The sequence below is a fragment of the Oryctolagus cuniculus genome, chromosome 9 (genome assembly GCF_964237555.1).
Source record: "Oryctolagus cuniculus chromosome 9, mOryCun1.1, whole genome shotgun sequence".
Lineage (NCBI taxonomy): Eukaryota > Metazoa > Chordata > Mammalia > Lagomorpha > Leporidae > Oryctolagus > Oryctolagus cuniculus.
In genome coordinates, this window is record NC_091440.1 from 106,463,726 (window position 1) to 106,480,026 (window position 16,301).

General features: G+C 51.6%; 1 protein-coding gene across 1 annotated transcript; it reads left to right on the forward strand.

Moving 5' to 3' along the window:
* Window positions 1-498: 498 nt before the first annotated feature.
* TEX52 (testis expressed 52) lies at window positions 499-6,761 on the forward strand. Its single transcript, XM_002712819.5, has 3 exons — window positions 499-722; window positions 1,313-1,863; window positions 4,851-6,761. Exons 1-3 carry the CDS (start codon window positions 591-593, stop codon window positions 5,143-5,145), a joined length of 978 nt encoding a protein of 325 aa, XP_002712865.2. The 5' UTR covers window positions 499-590; the 3' UTR covers window positions 5,146-6,761.
* The last annotated feature ends 9,540 nt before the right edge of the window (window positions 6,762-16,301 follow it).

The following is a 16,301-nucleotide window of genomic DNA, read 5'->3' on the forward strand; positions in this document are numbered from 1 at the left end:
GCCACTGCCAACTGAGGCCTGGAAGGCAGCCTGCCCTGCCTCCCTCCTCCCCACATCTTCCTAGGCAAGTCTGTCCAGAGGCAGCTCTTGTTACCGTCCTCTGCGGTCTGAGTGTATGAGGGGCCAGCGCCGTGGTTCAATAGGTTAATCCTCCGCCTTGCGGCGCCGGCATACCAGGTTCTAGTCCCGGTCGGGGCGCCAGATTCTGTCCTGGTTGCCCGCTCTTCCAGGCCAGCTCTCTGCTGTGGCCCGGGAGTGCAGTGGAGGATGGCCCAAGTGCTTGGGCCCTGCACCCCATGGGAGACCAGGAGAAGCTCCTGGCTCCTGGTTCCTGGCTCCTGGCTTCGGAACAGCACGCCAGCCATGGCGGCCATTGGAGGGTGAACCAACGGCAAAAAGGAAGACCTTTCTCTCGTCTCTCTCTCACTGTCCACTCTGCCTGTAAAAAAAAAAAAAAAAAAAAAAAAAAAAAAAAAAAAGTGTAGGAGGGAAACGTGTCCCCTGCCTGCCTCACCAGAGAGGCAAGTCAGAGGCCTCCTCCCTCCCTCACCACCCAGCAAGCATTACCATAGCAACCCCAGCAGCAAACAATGACACCAGAAAGGCCTCTCCACAAAGCTACCATCCTGGCTGGCAGGCCCACAAGAAAAATGGCCTGCAACCCACAAAGACCACTCAAGAGGCCAAGCTATCCGTCTCGAGTGAGAGAACCTTTCCTGCGGGTAGGCGGTGGGACCATCTCAGCAGCCTACCTTATTAAGAAACTTTCTATTTGAAAGAGACAGAGGGAGACCTTCCACATCCAATATCGCAGGGCCTAGTTCAAGTCTAAGCTCCACTTCTGAGCCAGCTTCTTGCTACCCTGGGAGGTAGCAGGTGCTGGCTCAAGCACTTGGGTCTCTACCACCGATGTGGAAGAACCAGGTTGAGTTCCAGTCTCCTGACTTTGGGATGACCCAGCCCTGGCTGTTGTGGGCATTTGGGAAGTGAACCAGTAGATTGGAAGATCTTTTTTTCTCTGTGCCTTCCCAATTAAATGAAAAGACGTTTTTTAAAAAAAGAGTGAAAGTTGAGGCGGGTGGGAAATTAAAGTCAAAATATGATCAAGGGACAGAGAATGTGAGAGGCCCATGAATGACACAAAGAAGAGTACAGGAACCTCAGATGAGCCGGACAGGGATAGAGGAATCCCTGCCAGGCCCCCAGGGTCCTGATGAGAAGCCTGGGAAAGACAGCAGGGTGTGCGCCTTATCCTGCCCAGAGCTCTTTGCCTGCACGGCCACTCCCCAGGCTCCCTTTTGTCTCTCCCTAGATGGTCCATGCCCATGAGTCCCCCCCAACCTCCCAGACGTGGGTCCAGCGTGAGTTCTTTGTCCCTGATGCACCCTGGGAGTTGCCAGGCTTCACACGGCAAACCTACCACCAGCTGATCCACAAGCTGCCTCCCTGCACGGAAATCAAGTCCAAGGTGCGTCACCAGCTCTTCCGCCCTTGGAAGGAGCCAAACCAGCACACCTGGGGCTTCCACACCTGGCTGGACGTGGGGCGTCTGCCTGCCACCTTCCCCTCGCAGCCCGACCAGCCCTACAATAGCAACGTCTGGCGCTGGCTCACCCACTCCGATGCCTACCGCGATCCCCCAGCAGGGCCCCTCATCCCCCCTCCCTCTTGGATGGGACCCCACAGCTTTCTGACCTTCATCAGCTACACTCCCATCTTCTTGGACGCAAACAGGAAGAACGAGGTGACTTTCAGGACGGCGAAGGAGCTGAAGGCGGCGGAGAGCCTCAGGCTGAGGAGCGAAGCTAGGGCCCCTCCACTTGATGCCCAGGGCAACATCCTGCCCCCCGCGACCTACAAGAAGTAAGATGCGCCCCTTCCCCAACACACCTGTGCTCAGGTGACCCCTTCCCTCTCTCTGATTCCTGATTTCTGGGATCTCTCCTTTCCACCTCTGTTCATCTGAAAACCCAACTCTCTTGTCTGAAGGTGGCTGGAAGGAGCCGGTGGAGGGGAGGGATGGTACACAGAGGCACGTAATCATTCAGCAGAAATTGGGCAGGGTGAGGGAGTGCCCCTCTGCCTTTTTTTTTTTTTTTTTTTTTTTTTTGACAGGCAGAGTGGACAGTGAGAAGGAGAGACAGAGAGACAGGTCTTCCTTTGCCATTGGTTCACCCTCCAATGGCCGCCACAGCCGGCACACTGCGGCCGGCGCACTGCACTGATCTGATGGCAGGAGCCAGGTACTTCTCCTGGTCTCCCATGGGGTGCAGGGCCCAAGCACTTGGGCCATCCTCCACTGCACTCCCAGGCCACAGCAGAGAGCTGGCCTGGAAGAGGGGCAACCCGGACAGAATCCGGTGCCCCAACCGGGACTAGAACCTGGTATGCTGGCGCCACAAGGCGGAGGATTAGCCTAGTGAGCCGCAGCACCAGCCACCCTCTGCCCTTAACACCTGGTAGGCCCTGAGGATGCAGAGACGTGTGATGGAGTCCCTGGCCTCTAGGAGCTCATGAGAAGAGGCTGTCACAACCAGGCCCTGGGTGCCAAGTGCACAACGTGTGAGATGTGGTGGGTGCTGCCACAAAGCCCGTTATTAAAGGAAAGGGCTGAAATAAAAGCTGGAGCTGCAGGCTTGGGTTCAAGTCCAGGAGCAGCCCTCTGGCGCGTTGCTTAATTTCTCCAGGCTTGACGCCATTCCTGATGAAGGGGAAGCAGATACCTCACTGGGTGAGGATTGCCTGGATTACAGAGTGTGGAAAGGAACTGAGCAAAATAGAGATATCATTACAGAAATTGAAGAGAGGGAGGGGTTGCTGTGAGCTGACCCCACCCCACGAAGGCTTCCTGAGAAAGTCGGAGCCGGGCTGCAAGGGCAAGGAGCCCTCTGCACGTTCCAAGGATCCAGGGGTCTGACTGTGAGAACCCTGCAGCTCCTCCGCTCCCTGCCCACGTGGGAACTCACAGATATTTCCTAACCGGGGCCAGTCTCCGCACTGGGCACGAGTAGCAGAAAAGGGGGAAGAGAGCTAAAGATAGAATGGCTCCACCTCCAATCCCAAGGGCATTCCTGGGGAACCAGAGAGGGAGGCTGTGGAGATTTTTAATCTTTAAGGGGAGAAAAAAAGTGGGTGCTGAGAGCTGGGTGACTTGGGGAGAAGATTCCCCAGGACCTTGGCTTCTCCCTGCTGTCCTGGTCACAGGGAAGATAGATTGCTAACATGTGCCAGCCCTGGGCATGCCCGGGGGGTGAGGCTTACAGCACATCTCAGACAGCCTCATGGTCAAATCCAGTGCCAGATGTTGTTCTAATCATCTCAGTTATGTGACTGAATCCCCCCGGGAGTCTCTGGACAGAAGCTATTATTAACCCCACTTCACAGATGGGGCTCAGAGTTCACACAGCCCCCTGTTTGCAACTTTCCTCCATGACGTTAACTTTCTTGAATTCTTGTAGCCTCACTTTCCTGATGTATGCATGGAGATGAGCCCAGTATCTTGCAGAGCTAAGAGGATTGAAGTGGCACAGGGGCTTAAGTATAGAAGGGGCTCAGTAAATGATGGTACTTCTATGAGAGCAGGACCCTGTCCCGGGCCCTGGAGCCGGGAACAGGGGAATGCGTGCAGATGAGGTTTTGTGGTTCAGGAGAAGGCTGTATTTGAGTTGGACCTTGAAGGAGGGGTACAAGAGAGTGAGGAGCTGAGAAGGCCATCGAGTCCAGGATTAGTCAGCTCTTTGCTTCTGTAAATAAATACCGGACACAGACTCCTTAGGAAGGAGGAGGTTGATGTTGGCTCATGGTTCTGGGGGCTCACAGTCCAAGAACAGGCAGCCCCATGGTCCAGGCTCCCATGAGGGCCGTGAGTAGTGGACAGGTGCAGAGCAAAGATAACACAGTGAGGCAGGAAGCAGGGAGTACACTCATCGACCAAGCCTTCGGGGGATACCCACACTAACCTCCAAACTACAGCAAGTCCTGATGTAAAAGCTTTAACAATTATTAAAGATGACTCTGGATCAGTCAGTAAGCATACCTGGAGCGCTGGGACCCTAGAGGAATGCAGACACAGGAGACAGGATCCAAGCTTCATGGTGCTGTGATTTTGTTGGCGAACTAGAACGTTGCATATAACCCTAGCAGCACATTAGAAACTGGGGCTTTTTCAAAAAATGCTGAGGTTTGAGCCTCACATTGGAGATTCTACTTCAAGTGGCCTGGGGAGCAGCCTGGGCGTGGTGGTTTTAGAAGATCCCCAGGGTGACTTTAGTGTGTAGTCGTGGCTGAGGCAACAACGATGAACAGGATGAGCCAGGTGCAGACCATGTTGAACTCTAAAGTACCTACCCTGTCTAACTGTGTTCTTTTGCTCCAAAAGTCCACTTCTTACTGTTCATCTTAACACTACAGGCACAGAGAGAAGAGGAAGTCAACCACTTACCCTCCATCCTGTGGTCCTCCCATCCCCCCTACATTGGTGGGGAGGGTGAAACTTGAAGCACAGTGGATGAGAAATAATGATGACATGTCAAAAGGATGGATAGTCTACTGGATTGCAGCCCTAGATTGTTCTGTGCTTTGCTTGGGGATGGAAGGGCTGGGGCAGGTAGGGTAGGTACAGTAGCATCAACATAGCATCACCATCCCAGTGCCAAAACACATGCATAGGGTGCAGGCCATTGGCACAGATCCATATCCGAGGAGGAGAGAGGGAAGGGATTCCCCAGGCTGGATTGCTGGCTACTGTGGAAGGCCGTGTAGCCCTGTCCCATCTCACACCTCCCCACTGTGCCTGGATCTCGCCTTTGACCACTCTGTTCTCTCCACGCCCCTCCTGCTCCTCCCAACAGGTACAAGCACATATCTGCTGGTGGAAGGTTTGAACCCCAGGGCCTCCAGCTCATGCCCAACCCACTTCCTAATTCTTTTGCCCAGGGCTGGCCTTGCCCGAACACTCTGCCTCATTACCAGGAGAAGGTGCTGAAGTTGGCCTTGCTGCCAAGCGCACCCCTGAGCTCAGACCTCATAAGGGATTACCAAAGCCTGCTACAGGACCGAGTCACCGTGCCCCTCCGCCAGTTCCCCGAGACACAACGTGGCACAGCGTCATCCAGGAAGAAAAAAAGAAGACCTGGCTACATCTAGAAGAGCCTGCATATGCGTGGGGACTATTGTGGGCACCCAGACCCTCAGGCTCCAGGATTGGCAGCCAACACTCCTTCAGCAAGGAGCCACTGGGGGTGGCCCAAGGACCACCATCCTCCCAACCTCAAGCAGCCTCTGTTCCCCAGGCTCTTGGAGACTACTGAAACCCTCGATTGTCCCATGCTTTCCTTGGGGATGGGAGGGCTGGACAGGCAGGGTGGGTAGAGCAGGAGGAGCAGGGAGGGCTTCCAGCTTCTGGAAGTGATGTGTGTGTGTGTGTGTGTGCGTGTGTGTCTGTTGGGGTATAAGCAGAGGTGCTATAAGAAACGTGAATAAGAAGCGGTCACCTCCACTTTTACAATGCATTTGGCACAAGGCTGGGATTAGTCAGAGTACAGACAGCCTCTCAGGCAAACAAAACCTCAATCCCACCCCCTCCCCGGACCATGCAAAGACCAGACACAGGTTTGCTTGGCCACAGGTGCCTGTGCAGGGTTTGTAGGAGTAGAGGTCAGGTTCAGGCTGGTGCTGGAGCATGGGAGAGTCAGGCCTGAGGAAGGTTAACCAGCCTCAGCAGGGGAACAGGAGCAGAACAAGACAGAGAAATCAAAAGCAGTTAGCCCAGAGCATCAGGCCTGTGCTGCAGCGGACTCCAGCTGCCTCAGCTATGAGGCTCCCAGGGGCAAAGCCTGAAGTGGGGCCAGCAGGACACAGTGGGCCTTGGCTGGGGTGGGGGTGAGGTTGGAGACGAGAAGGGGACTGCAAGGGGAGTAGCTATATGTGGGGTACCCTACCTTACCTCCTCTTGTTCCCATCACAACCCCCAGTCAGTGGTCTGCCCCTACTGGGCTTCTCTTGGTCCCCTGCCCCCTGCCCTCTCTGTCTCCACTTTCTTCAAGACCCACAGGCAGCTGGGAGTGGAGACAGCACAGGGCCATCGCTCAGGGTCATCCCCTAACTAGCCGGCAGGGAGGCCTTCGGGACATCACTGGTCTCTGACTCTGCTCATCTGTACAGCAGGACCCAGTAAATCAGTGGGAGAAATAACACACAGTGAGCGGAGTGCCTACAGAGGCGCAGGCACACAGCAGGCCTCCATAAGTGCAGCTGGTGACCCTGGTTCATAGCATAAAATAAGAAATGGATGGCATTTACTCAGCCATAAGGATGAAGGGAGTACTCACATGAAGGAGTACTGACACATGGTTGAAATGTGAGAACGTCACCCTGAGAAGCCAGACACAAAAAGCCACACACGGAGCCGGCGCCGCGGCTCAGCAGGCTAATCCTCCACCTTGCAGCGCTGGCACACCGGGTTCTTGTCCCGGTCAGAGCGCCGGATTCTGTCCCGGTTGCCCCTCTTCCAGGCCAGCTCTCTGCTGTGGCCAGGGAGTGCAGTGGAGGATGGCCCAAGTCCTTGGGCCCTGCACCCCATGGGAGACCAGGAGAAGCACCTGGCTCCTGCCATCGGATCAGCGCGGTGCGCCGGCCACAGCGCACTGGCCGTGGCGGCCATTGGAGGGTGAACCAACGGCAAAAGGAAGACCTTTGTCTCTCTCTTTCACTGTCCACTCTGCCTGTCAAAAAATAAATAAATAAAAAATTTTTAAAAAAAAGCCACACACGGGCTTCAAAAAAGTTGGTTAAAAAGTGGAACTACAAGACAAGTTTATTTTGGTGCGACAGAAAAAACTTGAAAGCCATGTATAAAAACAGTCTGAAAATGTTCAAAGGAAATATGTATTATACGGGAGGCTATATATTAGATATATTATTATATGTATTATATGGGGCTGGTGTTGTGGCATGGCTGTGACACTGGCATCTTCCATATGGGCACTGGCTCCGCTAATGCCCCTGGGAAAGCGGCAGAAGATGGCCCAAGTGCTTGGGCCCCTGCACCCATGTTGGAGATCCTGGTAGAGTTCCAGGCTCCTGGTTTCAGCCTGGCCCAGCCCTGGCCGTTGCGGCCATTTAGGAAATGAACCAGTGAATGGAAGACCTCTGTGTGTGTGTGTGTGTGTGTGTGTGTATGTCCCTCTCACTAACTCTTTCAAATAAATAAAAATAAAACCTTTAAAAACAAAAAGAAAGTAAGAAAATCTGTATTACAAAAAAGCAAGGATTTCAAACTTCTTTTGCACCAAATTAAACTTATTTTTAATTCAATTTTCCCATAAACTTTTTGAAGTATCCGCCTTTGAAATATCTAGAGAAGGCAAATCCACAAAGCTGGAAGGTAAACTGGGAGTTGCCGGGGCACTGAAAATATTTTGGAACTAGACAACCAGTGGTGGTCACACAACATTATGAATGAATTACATGGCACCAGATTGTACTTTTTTTTTTTTTTAAGATTTGTTTATTCATTTGAATGGCAGAGTCACAGAGAGGCAGAAGTACAAAGAGTGAGAGAGGTCTTCCCTCCACTGGTTCACTCCCCAGATGTCTGCAATGGCCAGAGCTGCACTGATCAAAAGTCAGGAGCCTGGAGCCTGGAGCTTCTTCTGGGTCTCCCATATGGGTGCAGGGGCCCAAGCACTTGGGCCATCTTCTACTGCTTTCCCAGGCCATAGCAGAGAGCTGGATGGGAAGTGGAGCAGCCAGGACTTGAACCAGCGCCCATACAGGATGCCAGTACTGCAGACGGTGGCTTTACCTGCTACGCCACAGTGCCAGCCCCTGGATTATGTGTTTTAACATAGTAAATTTTATGTTATGTGAATTTCATCTGCATTAGAAATAAATATAACACACAGGATTATGAACATAGTCTCTCCCCTTCTTTCTAGCGCCAAATCTAGAATTGCCTTACACAGTTCCTCTCCTTGCCACCTCTCTCTATGGTGTGGGAGCAGAACCAAGAGATGAGGAATTTCCAGAGTGCCTCAGGGAGTCCCAGGGCTCTGGAAATGAACCCATTCTCCCCACTCTGGATTAGGAATACTGGTGGCAAAGAGGGGGACCCCTTTACATAGGATCCAAAATCGTCACAGCGGCAAACGGAGAGAGCTCCCACCCACTTTTCACTTCCCAGCTACCCACAATGCCCAGGGCTCTGCCATGCTGAAGCCAGAAGTCGGGAACTCCATTCAGGTTTCCAGGGACCCAATCATTCGAGCCAACACAACTGCTTTCCAGGAATAGGGGGTGAATCCGAGACTCAAACCCAGGCACTCCAACATGGGATTCAGGTATGCCAAGCGACAACTTCACTTCTACACCAAATGCCCAACCCCCTCCATTTTCAGATGGACACACTGAAGCCCATCAAGGAATAACCTGCTCCAGACCAGAAAACTGGGCAGTCCCTGCCCTCACGCTAGCAGAACAGGAGGTGCTGCGTTGGGGGCTGGGACTCCAGGGCTTGTGCTGTGCCACTTCTCAGGCTACCTGCCCCCTCCACCGGGAGAGGCCTAGAGGTACTCAGAGGCTAACACGAAGATTTGGGGGGTGGGAGAAAAGTGGTCTTTAGACTCCATCTGTCCTCCTGGACGTGGGGACTCCAACAAGGCAGTCCCCAGCCCAGCCTACCACTTACCTGGCCAGCAACCATGAACACCTGCCCCAGCCCCTTCTCTCATACACTAATGGATATGGAGCCCATGATGAGGTGGGGGTGGGGGATCCAGACCTGAGAGGGAAGCAGGGCCAAAGGCATGGACACCCCTCTGCCTAGACGAACCCAGCATGCCTCTCTCCAAAATGCCTGCGCCCTGCTAAATGCCACCAGCCTCACAGACACTAAGTCATCCCAGTTCAGGTTCCGGGCCAGCACCCTCCCCGTCCCCGTGAGCTGGGTTTGCTGCAAGCAGGTGCCGGGTTGCTAGATCCTGAGCCGCATGACTCATTTTGTGAGCCTGGTTGCTGGTCTCAGGAGCGAGGTTGCCAAGGCAAGCTCAGGGTCTCAAGTTGCAGGGAGCCTGAGGAATGGTCGGGGCCAGTGAGTGCTGGGAGCTTGAGGACTGGGAATCCCTGGGATCATCGCCAGTCACGGCCCTCAGGGTTGTCTCGCCTGATGGCCATGCCTCTAAAAGCCCTGTAGCTGCTCCTGGAGATGACAAGTCAGAGCCAAGATGGGCAGTACGGGCAGCCCCAAGGGAGCGTCTACCTCCCCCAGGACCCCTGGCCTATCGTTTCTATTCACAGCTGCCTCGCCTGCTCCGGGCCCTTTGCCCTTGTGCGTCTTTTCCACCACCGAGCCTTCTCCTTAGTCCCGCTGTCCACTGGGCCCACATACATTTGCTTTTTCATGGCACAATGTAAACAATTGTTATGCCTATTTATCGTTATAGTTTTGTGGCTTCTGTGGCTGTTCACATAGTTGCCCATCTGAGGTTAGTACTGAGCCAACACATCCTATGCAGGTCCCAAGACAGAGCCTCCCAAATGCCTACCTGCTTACAGATACTGCGGCAGAGCTGAAGTTTGAATATTAGTTTGAGTGTGCCCCCAAAGTCCATGTGTTAAAGGCTTGGTCCTGGGGCGGGTGCTGTGACATAGTGGGCTAAGTCTCTGCTTGCAGTGCCGGCATCCCATAGGGGCATCAGTTTGAGTCCTGGCTGCTCCTCTTCTGATCCAGCTCTCTGCTTCTGGACTGGGAAAGTAGAGGAAGATGGCCCAACTCCTTGGGCCCCTGCACTTGGGTGGGAGACCCGGAAGAAGTTCCTGGCTCCTGGCTTCAGATCAGCCTGGCTCTGGCTGTAGCAGCCGTCTGGGGAGTGGACCAGCGGGTGGAAGACCTCTCTTTCTCTCTCTGTAACTCTACCTCTCAAAGAAATAAATATAAAATCTGAAGAAAAAAAAAAAGGTTGGTCCTCAGGATGGGTGCTATGGGGAGAGGGTGGAGCCTTTAGGAGGTGAGCCTACTGGGAGATCCTTGGGTTGCTGGGAATGTGCACTCAGAAGGTGGTTCTTGCAAGAGGATTGTAAAAGCCTGAGTTTGGGAGCCAGTGCTGTGGTGCAGTGGGTTGGTCCTCTGCCTGCAGCGCTGGCATCCCATATGGGCATCAGTTCTGGTCCTAGCTGCTCCTCTTCCGATCCAGCTCTCTGCTATGGCCTGGGAAAGCAGTAGAAGATGCCCAAGTCCTTGGGCCCCTGCACCTGTATGGGAGACCCAGAAGAAGCTCCTGGCTCATGGCTTCAGATCGGCACAGCCCTGGCCATTGCGGCCAACTGGGGAGTGAACCAGCAGATGGAAGACTCTCTCTGCCTCTCCTTTTGCTCACTGTGTAACTCTGATTTTCAAATAAATAAATAAATCTTAAAAAAAAACATTTATTTACTTCAAAGGCAGAGTTACAGAAGAAGAGGGAGAGTCAGAGAGATCCTCCATCTGCTGGCTCACTTTCCAAATGGCTGCAATGAATGGGGGCCAGGCCAAAGCCAGGAGCAGGTACTGTGGCATAGCAGGTTAAACCAGGAGCCAGGAGCTTCTTCTGGATCTCCCACATGGGTGGCAGGGGCTCAGATACCTGGGCCATGTTCTGCTGCTTTTCTCAGGTCGTTAGCAGGAAGCTGGAGGGGAAGTGGAGCAGCTGGGACAGGAGGTGGTGTGTCGCTCCCCCTCTTCGTGGAGGAACGACACTAAACCCTGCCTAGGCTTCATATCCGAGTCACGGCACCATTATGTCGCTCCCCCTCTTCGTGGAGGAGCAACACAGGACCCTGCGCTGTTCTTTCGTCTGCTCGGCCCTCCCCGGGTTTGCTGCTGGTTCTTCCCGGGTTGGCTACTATCCCTTCCACCTCCGTGGAAGGGCAGTTCCCCCTGGCCACATTCCCCACTTCCGCAGGGGAGCGGCACACCGCCAGCCTGATGTCACTCAGATGATAAAGGACAAAGTCGGGACTTTTTTTTTAAAGATTTACTCAAAAGTCAGAATTACAGAGAGAGAAGGAGAGACAGAGATACATCTTGTAGTCTCTGGTTTATTCCCCCAAATGGCCGCAAGAGCCAGCCCTGGGCCAGGCCAAAAGCAAGAGCCAGGAGCTTCATCTGAGTCTCCCATGTGGATGGCAGGAACCCAAGTACTTGGATCATCTTTCTCCGCTTTCACAGGTGATTATCAGGGAGCTGGATCAGAAGTGGAGCAGATAGGACTTGAACTGGTGCCCATAAGGGATGCTGGCATCATAGGCAGCAAGTTTACCCACTATGCCCTGGCCCCAGAGTTGGGATTCTTGACCACCGCCAGCCGGCTCTTCTCGGGGGCTGCACAGGTGTTCCTTCAGCTAGATGTTCCCCTTAGATGTTCCCTTTAGATGTTCCCTGGTGCATGCCGTCTCTCTCCTCCTTTATAGTCCTCCTCTGCCAATCCCAGCTCGGCTGCCCACACGCCGAGTACGCTGCTCTCCTCCAATCAGGAGCAAGTCCTACAGTTTATTGGTTGAACTGGAGGCAGCTGTGTAGAAGCTGTTTACTTCTCTCCCAGCGCCATATTGTGGGAGAGCAGATGCATAGAATAAGTCTTAATTCCAGTAACTCAGTCTAGTCCGGTTTGCTCCCCACAGTGGTGCCCATATGGGATGCCCCTGTCACAGGCAGCGGCTTTACCCGCTAAGCCACAACGCCAGTCCCTTATCATTTTAGAGATAAGTAAACTGAGACACAGAGTTTACTATTTTTTTCCATTCTGTCTCTTAATTAATCCTCACACTAACTCCATAAATTATGTGTTATTTCAGTTTCACAACAGGAGAGATAGATACCAAAAATGAAGCATGTTACTTTACCTGATGTCACTCAGATGATAAAGGACAAAGTCGGGACTTTTTTTTTAAAGATTTACTCAAAAGTCAGAATTACAGAGAGAGAAGGAGAGACAGAGATACATCTTGTAGTCTCTGGTTTATTCCCCCAAATGGCCGCAAGAGCCAGCCCTGGGCCAGGCCAAAAGCAAGAGCCAGGAGCTTCATCTGAGTCTCCCATGTGGATGGCAGGAACCCAAGTACTTGGATCATCTTTCTCCGCTTTCACAGGTGATTATCAGGGAGCTGGATCAGAAGTGGAGCAGATAGGACTTGAACTGGTGCCCATAAGGGATGCTGGCATCATAGGCAGCAAGTTTACCCACTATGCCCTGGCCCCAGAGTTGGGATTCTTGACCACGTCTGTCTGAATTCAACATCCCACGTTCACGTTCAGCCTGCTTTCATCAATAGACGCAAGCTGCCTGGCCTTTCTTCCTTTTTTCTTTTCTTTTTCTTTTTAATAAAGTTTTAAAATTATTTATTTATTTGTTTCGATCAGAAAAGACAGACAGACAGACACACACACAGAGAGAGAGACAGAGAGAGAGGCAGAGAGAGAGTTCTTAAATGCTGGTTTACTCCCCAAATGCCTGCAATAGACAAAGCAGGGTAGGACCAAAGACAGGAGCCCAGAACTTAATCTGTCTCTGATATGAGTGGCAGAGACGCAGTTACTGAGCCATCGCCACCTGCTGCCTCCCAGGTGTGCATTAGCAGGAAGCTGGAATCAGGAGAGGAGCTGGGACGTGGCCCAGGCACTCTGATGTGGGGTGCAGGTGTCCTAGGCAGCATCTTAACCACAAGGCCAACCATGTGCCCTACTACTTGACCTTGACCTTTGTGTGCCTTGGTTGTGCTATCTATAAAATAGGAAAATATCCAAAGTTGCGCTGCCCTGGGTGGTCTTTGGAAGGCCCATGTTTTGGACGTGGGAACACTGGGTGTCCTCTCCCAGTGATAACTTTCCGAACGGGCACAGGGTTCCTGGGAGCCTTGTTGGATGGGAGAGTTCCGGAAATCACTCTATTCCTGTCTTCAGTGCATATGGCGGGCCTAGAGGAGAAGGCTCGAAATAGACCCAGCTGTCCTCCACCCTCCGGACACCCAAGGGAGCTTTTCTCTGGCTCTGAGTTGCAGTCGACAGAGAATATTCTGGGCAATTCCTTGTGGCTGGGCCTTTTGCCCGGGAGGTTTCACCGGGTTATGTGAGCTCTCTCCCCAGCCCTTTCGGCAGAGATAAGCACTGGCACTGTTCAGCCTCAAGGGATGAACTATTCACAAAAAGGGGCCAAGACAGTTAAAGGCATGAAAGGCAGGACACAGGTAATCTCCATTTCTCCTGAGGCTTGGACCAGTGGACAGGAACTCTGACTATAGTTACAGGGATTTAGAGATAGAGGACTTCCCGATAGAGTTGAGTGATATTGGAGTAGATTATATCGGCTTAGAGGAAATGAACTGTGAAATTCATTTAGGCCAGCACTGCCTATCAGAAACATAGGGGTGGCCAGTACTGCGCAACAGAAATGTAGGGGTGGCCAGTTAGCCCGGCAGTTAGGATACCTGCATCTCATTTCAGACTCTCTGCTTTGGAGTCCCGCTTGCAGCTCCTGGCTCCAGCTTCCAGACCCTGGGAGGCAGTGATGCCGGTTCAGGTGATTGGTTTTCCTGCCACCCAGGACGAGACCGGGACTGAATTTCTGGCTCTTGGCTTTGGCCCAGCCCAGTCCCAGCCTCTGTAGGCTTTTAAAGAGGAAATCAGTGGATGGCGGCATTCTGTCTCTCTGCCTGTCAAGTAAACAAATAAAAAATGTTTAAAACAAGAAGTACAAAGGAACCATGTGTGCAGTTTACAAGCTTTCAGTTGCCACATTAAAAAAGTAAAACAACAGGGGCCAGCACTCTGGCCCAGCAGGTTAACCTGCTGCCTGCACTGCTGCCATCCCATATGAGGGCCTGATCAAATCCTGGATGCTCCACTTCTGATCCAGTGCCCTGCACTTGGGAAAGCAGTGGGAGATGGCTCAAGTACTTGGACCTCTGCCCCTACGTGGGAGACCCGGAGGAAGCTCCCGTCTCCTGGCTTAACTTCCTACACCACAACCGGCCTCTCCCCCCACCCTTTCCCTTTCTGTCGTTTTTTAGTTTTTGAGATAACATATTCTAAATTTATGTTACAGCAAAAAAGCTTAATACTTCACCAAATAAGAAATTTAACAAATAAAAAGCAAAAAGACCCTAGTTTCGTAGGAATATAGATAACGGCTATAAACAATATTTGGATGGAAAAATGACTATTTCACCCAGATACAGTAAATTTTAAAGTAATCACAGATCATGGAAACTATAATAATAAAACATTTTAACATTTGAAAAAGGAATAAACAAAGTTTCACAAAACCATATTTGTAGCACTACTGATACACATATTTTTTTTTCTTCCTTTCTTTTTTATTTTAATTTTAGCTCGCTCCCACTTGTAAGGGAGAACACATGGTGTTTGTCTTTCTGTGTCCAGCTTATTTCACTCAACATGATGTCCTCCAGTTGTGTCCATCTGCTGCAAATTTCTTCCTTTTTTTAAAAAAAGACATTTATTTACTTGAAAGTCAGAATTACACAGAACAAGGGAGAGACAGAGACAGAGAGAGAGAGAGAGAGATCTCCCACCTGCTGATTCACTCCCTAAATGGCCACAACAACTCAGTCTAGGCCAGGCCAAAGCCAGGAGCCAGGAGCTTCCTCCAGGTGTCCTACTGGGGTGCAGGGGCACAAGCACGTGGGCCATCCTTTGCTGCTTTCCCAGTCCATTAGCAGGAAGCTGAACCAGAAGTAGAGCAGACAATGGCCCAAGTGGTTGAGTCTCCACCATCCATGTGGAAGATCTGCACTGAGGTCCTGGCTCGGCTTAGACCTGGCCATGTGGACATTTGGAGAGTGAATCAATGGCTAGAAAATCTCTTTTTCTGTGTCTCTCTTTCTTAAAAAATAAATAAATACATTTTAAACTTGATGGAAAACAGAATTAAGAGTTGTTTATGTTGCTGCAAAAAATTTTTTGAGCTGCATGCAGTATTTTCCACGAACTTTCAGGGGTGGGCATTTGGCCCAGTAGTTGACACTAGCTAAGCCCCCACACCACAGGGCAGGCATAGTGGCACTGCCCACATCCCCTATCGGGTTGCCTGGGATCAAGTCTCTGTTCTTCTGCTTCCAATCCAACTTCCCGCTAATCCTGAGAGGTAGCAGAGGATGGGTCAAGTGTTTGGGTCCCTGCTACCACATGATACACCTTCATGGAGTTCTGGGCTCCTGGCTTTGGCCTGGCCTTGCCCTGGCTGTTGTGAGCATTTGGGGAATAAACCTGTGGACGGGAGCTCTTTCCTTTGGCCTGTCTTTGGCAGGCTCTCGTTCTCTCCTCTGTCTCTCAAATAAATTAAGAAAACAAATAGTGAACAAAAAGAGCAAATTACAGAATACATACAGTGGGCCAGGCAAAACTAAATGATATATGGCTTAGGATACAGATACATGCATATGCCTAGACAGTATAAAAGAAAAGGACTGGCATTGTGGCACAGCTGGTTAAGCCATGGTTTGCAACACTGGCATCCCATACAGAAGCGCTTGTACCAATCCCAGCTGCTCCACTTCCAATCCACCTCCCTGCTAATGTGCCTACAGAGGGCAGCAGAAGATGGTCCAAGTCTCTGGGGCTCCTGTCACCTACGTGGGAGACCTGGATGTTGTTCCTGCCTCCTGGCCCAAACCTGGTATTGTGGGCATTTGGGGAGTAATTCAATGGATGGAAAATCTCTCTCTCTCCCTCTGTGTGTGTGTGTGTGTGTGTGTGTCCCTCTCTGTTGCTTTGTTTTTCAAATAAATAAATAAGTAATATTTTGTAAAAAGAGTATGAAAGAAGAGTGGGTTTGGTACACACCAAAGTCGGGAGGGAGGTAGAGGTTCAGGAAGAGCTGTAACCACACTGGTAACAGTTTATTTTTTAAACTAGGTGGTAAGTCAAGAGTGTTATTCTTTGTAAGTTTTGCATGTTTGAAATACAGGTTGAGCAGCCTTAATCTGAGAACCGAAGCTTCCGGACGGCTCCCAGATCTGCCGCCAGCAGGATGCCAGATGTGGAAAATTCCACACTTGACCTCGCGTGAGGGCGGCTGTTGAAATGCCTGAGCACGAGAAACCTGGTATGCAATGACCTGCAGGCGGTGCGTGTAACACGTGTGCGAAACAGAAATGAGTTCCGTGTTTAGACTTGCATCCCATCCCCAATATGTCTCATTGCAAATGTTTGCAAATATTCCCAAACGGGAAAAAAAAAATTCCACATCTAAAATGCCTCTGGTCCGAAACATTTGGGGGTGAGGGACGCTCCACCTGCGTAACACTGT

Coding starts and splice junctions, on each gene's coding strand:
- TEX52 (XM_002712819.5), top strand. CDS start 591: ATGACACCAGAAAGGCCTCTCCACAAAGCTACCATCCTGGCTGGCAGG. Junction 723..1,312: donor TGAGAGAACCTTTCCTGCGG/GTAGGCGGTGGG, acceptor GTCTCTCCCTAG/ATGGTCCATGCCCATGAGTC. Junction 1,864..4,850: donor CCCCCCGCGACCTACAAGAA/GTAAGATGCGCC, acceptor TCCTCCCAACAG/GTACAAGCACATATCTGCTG.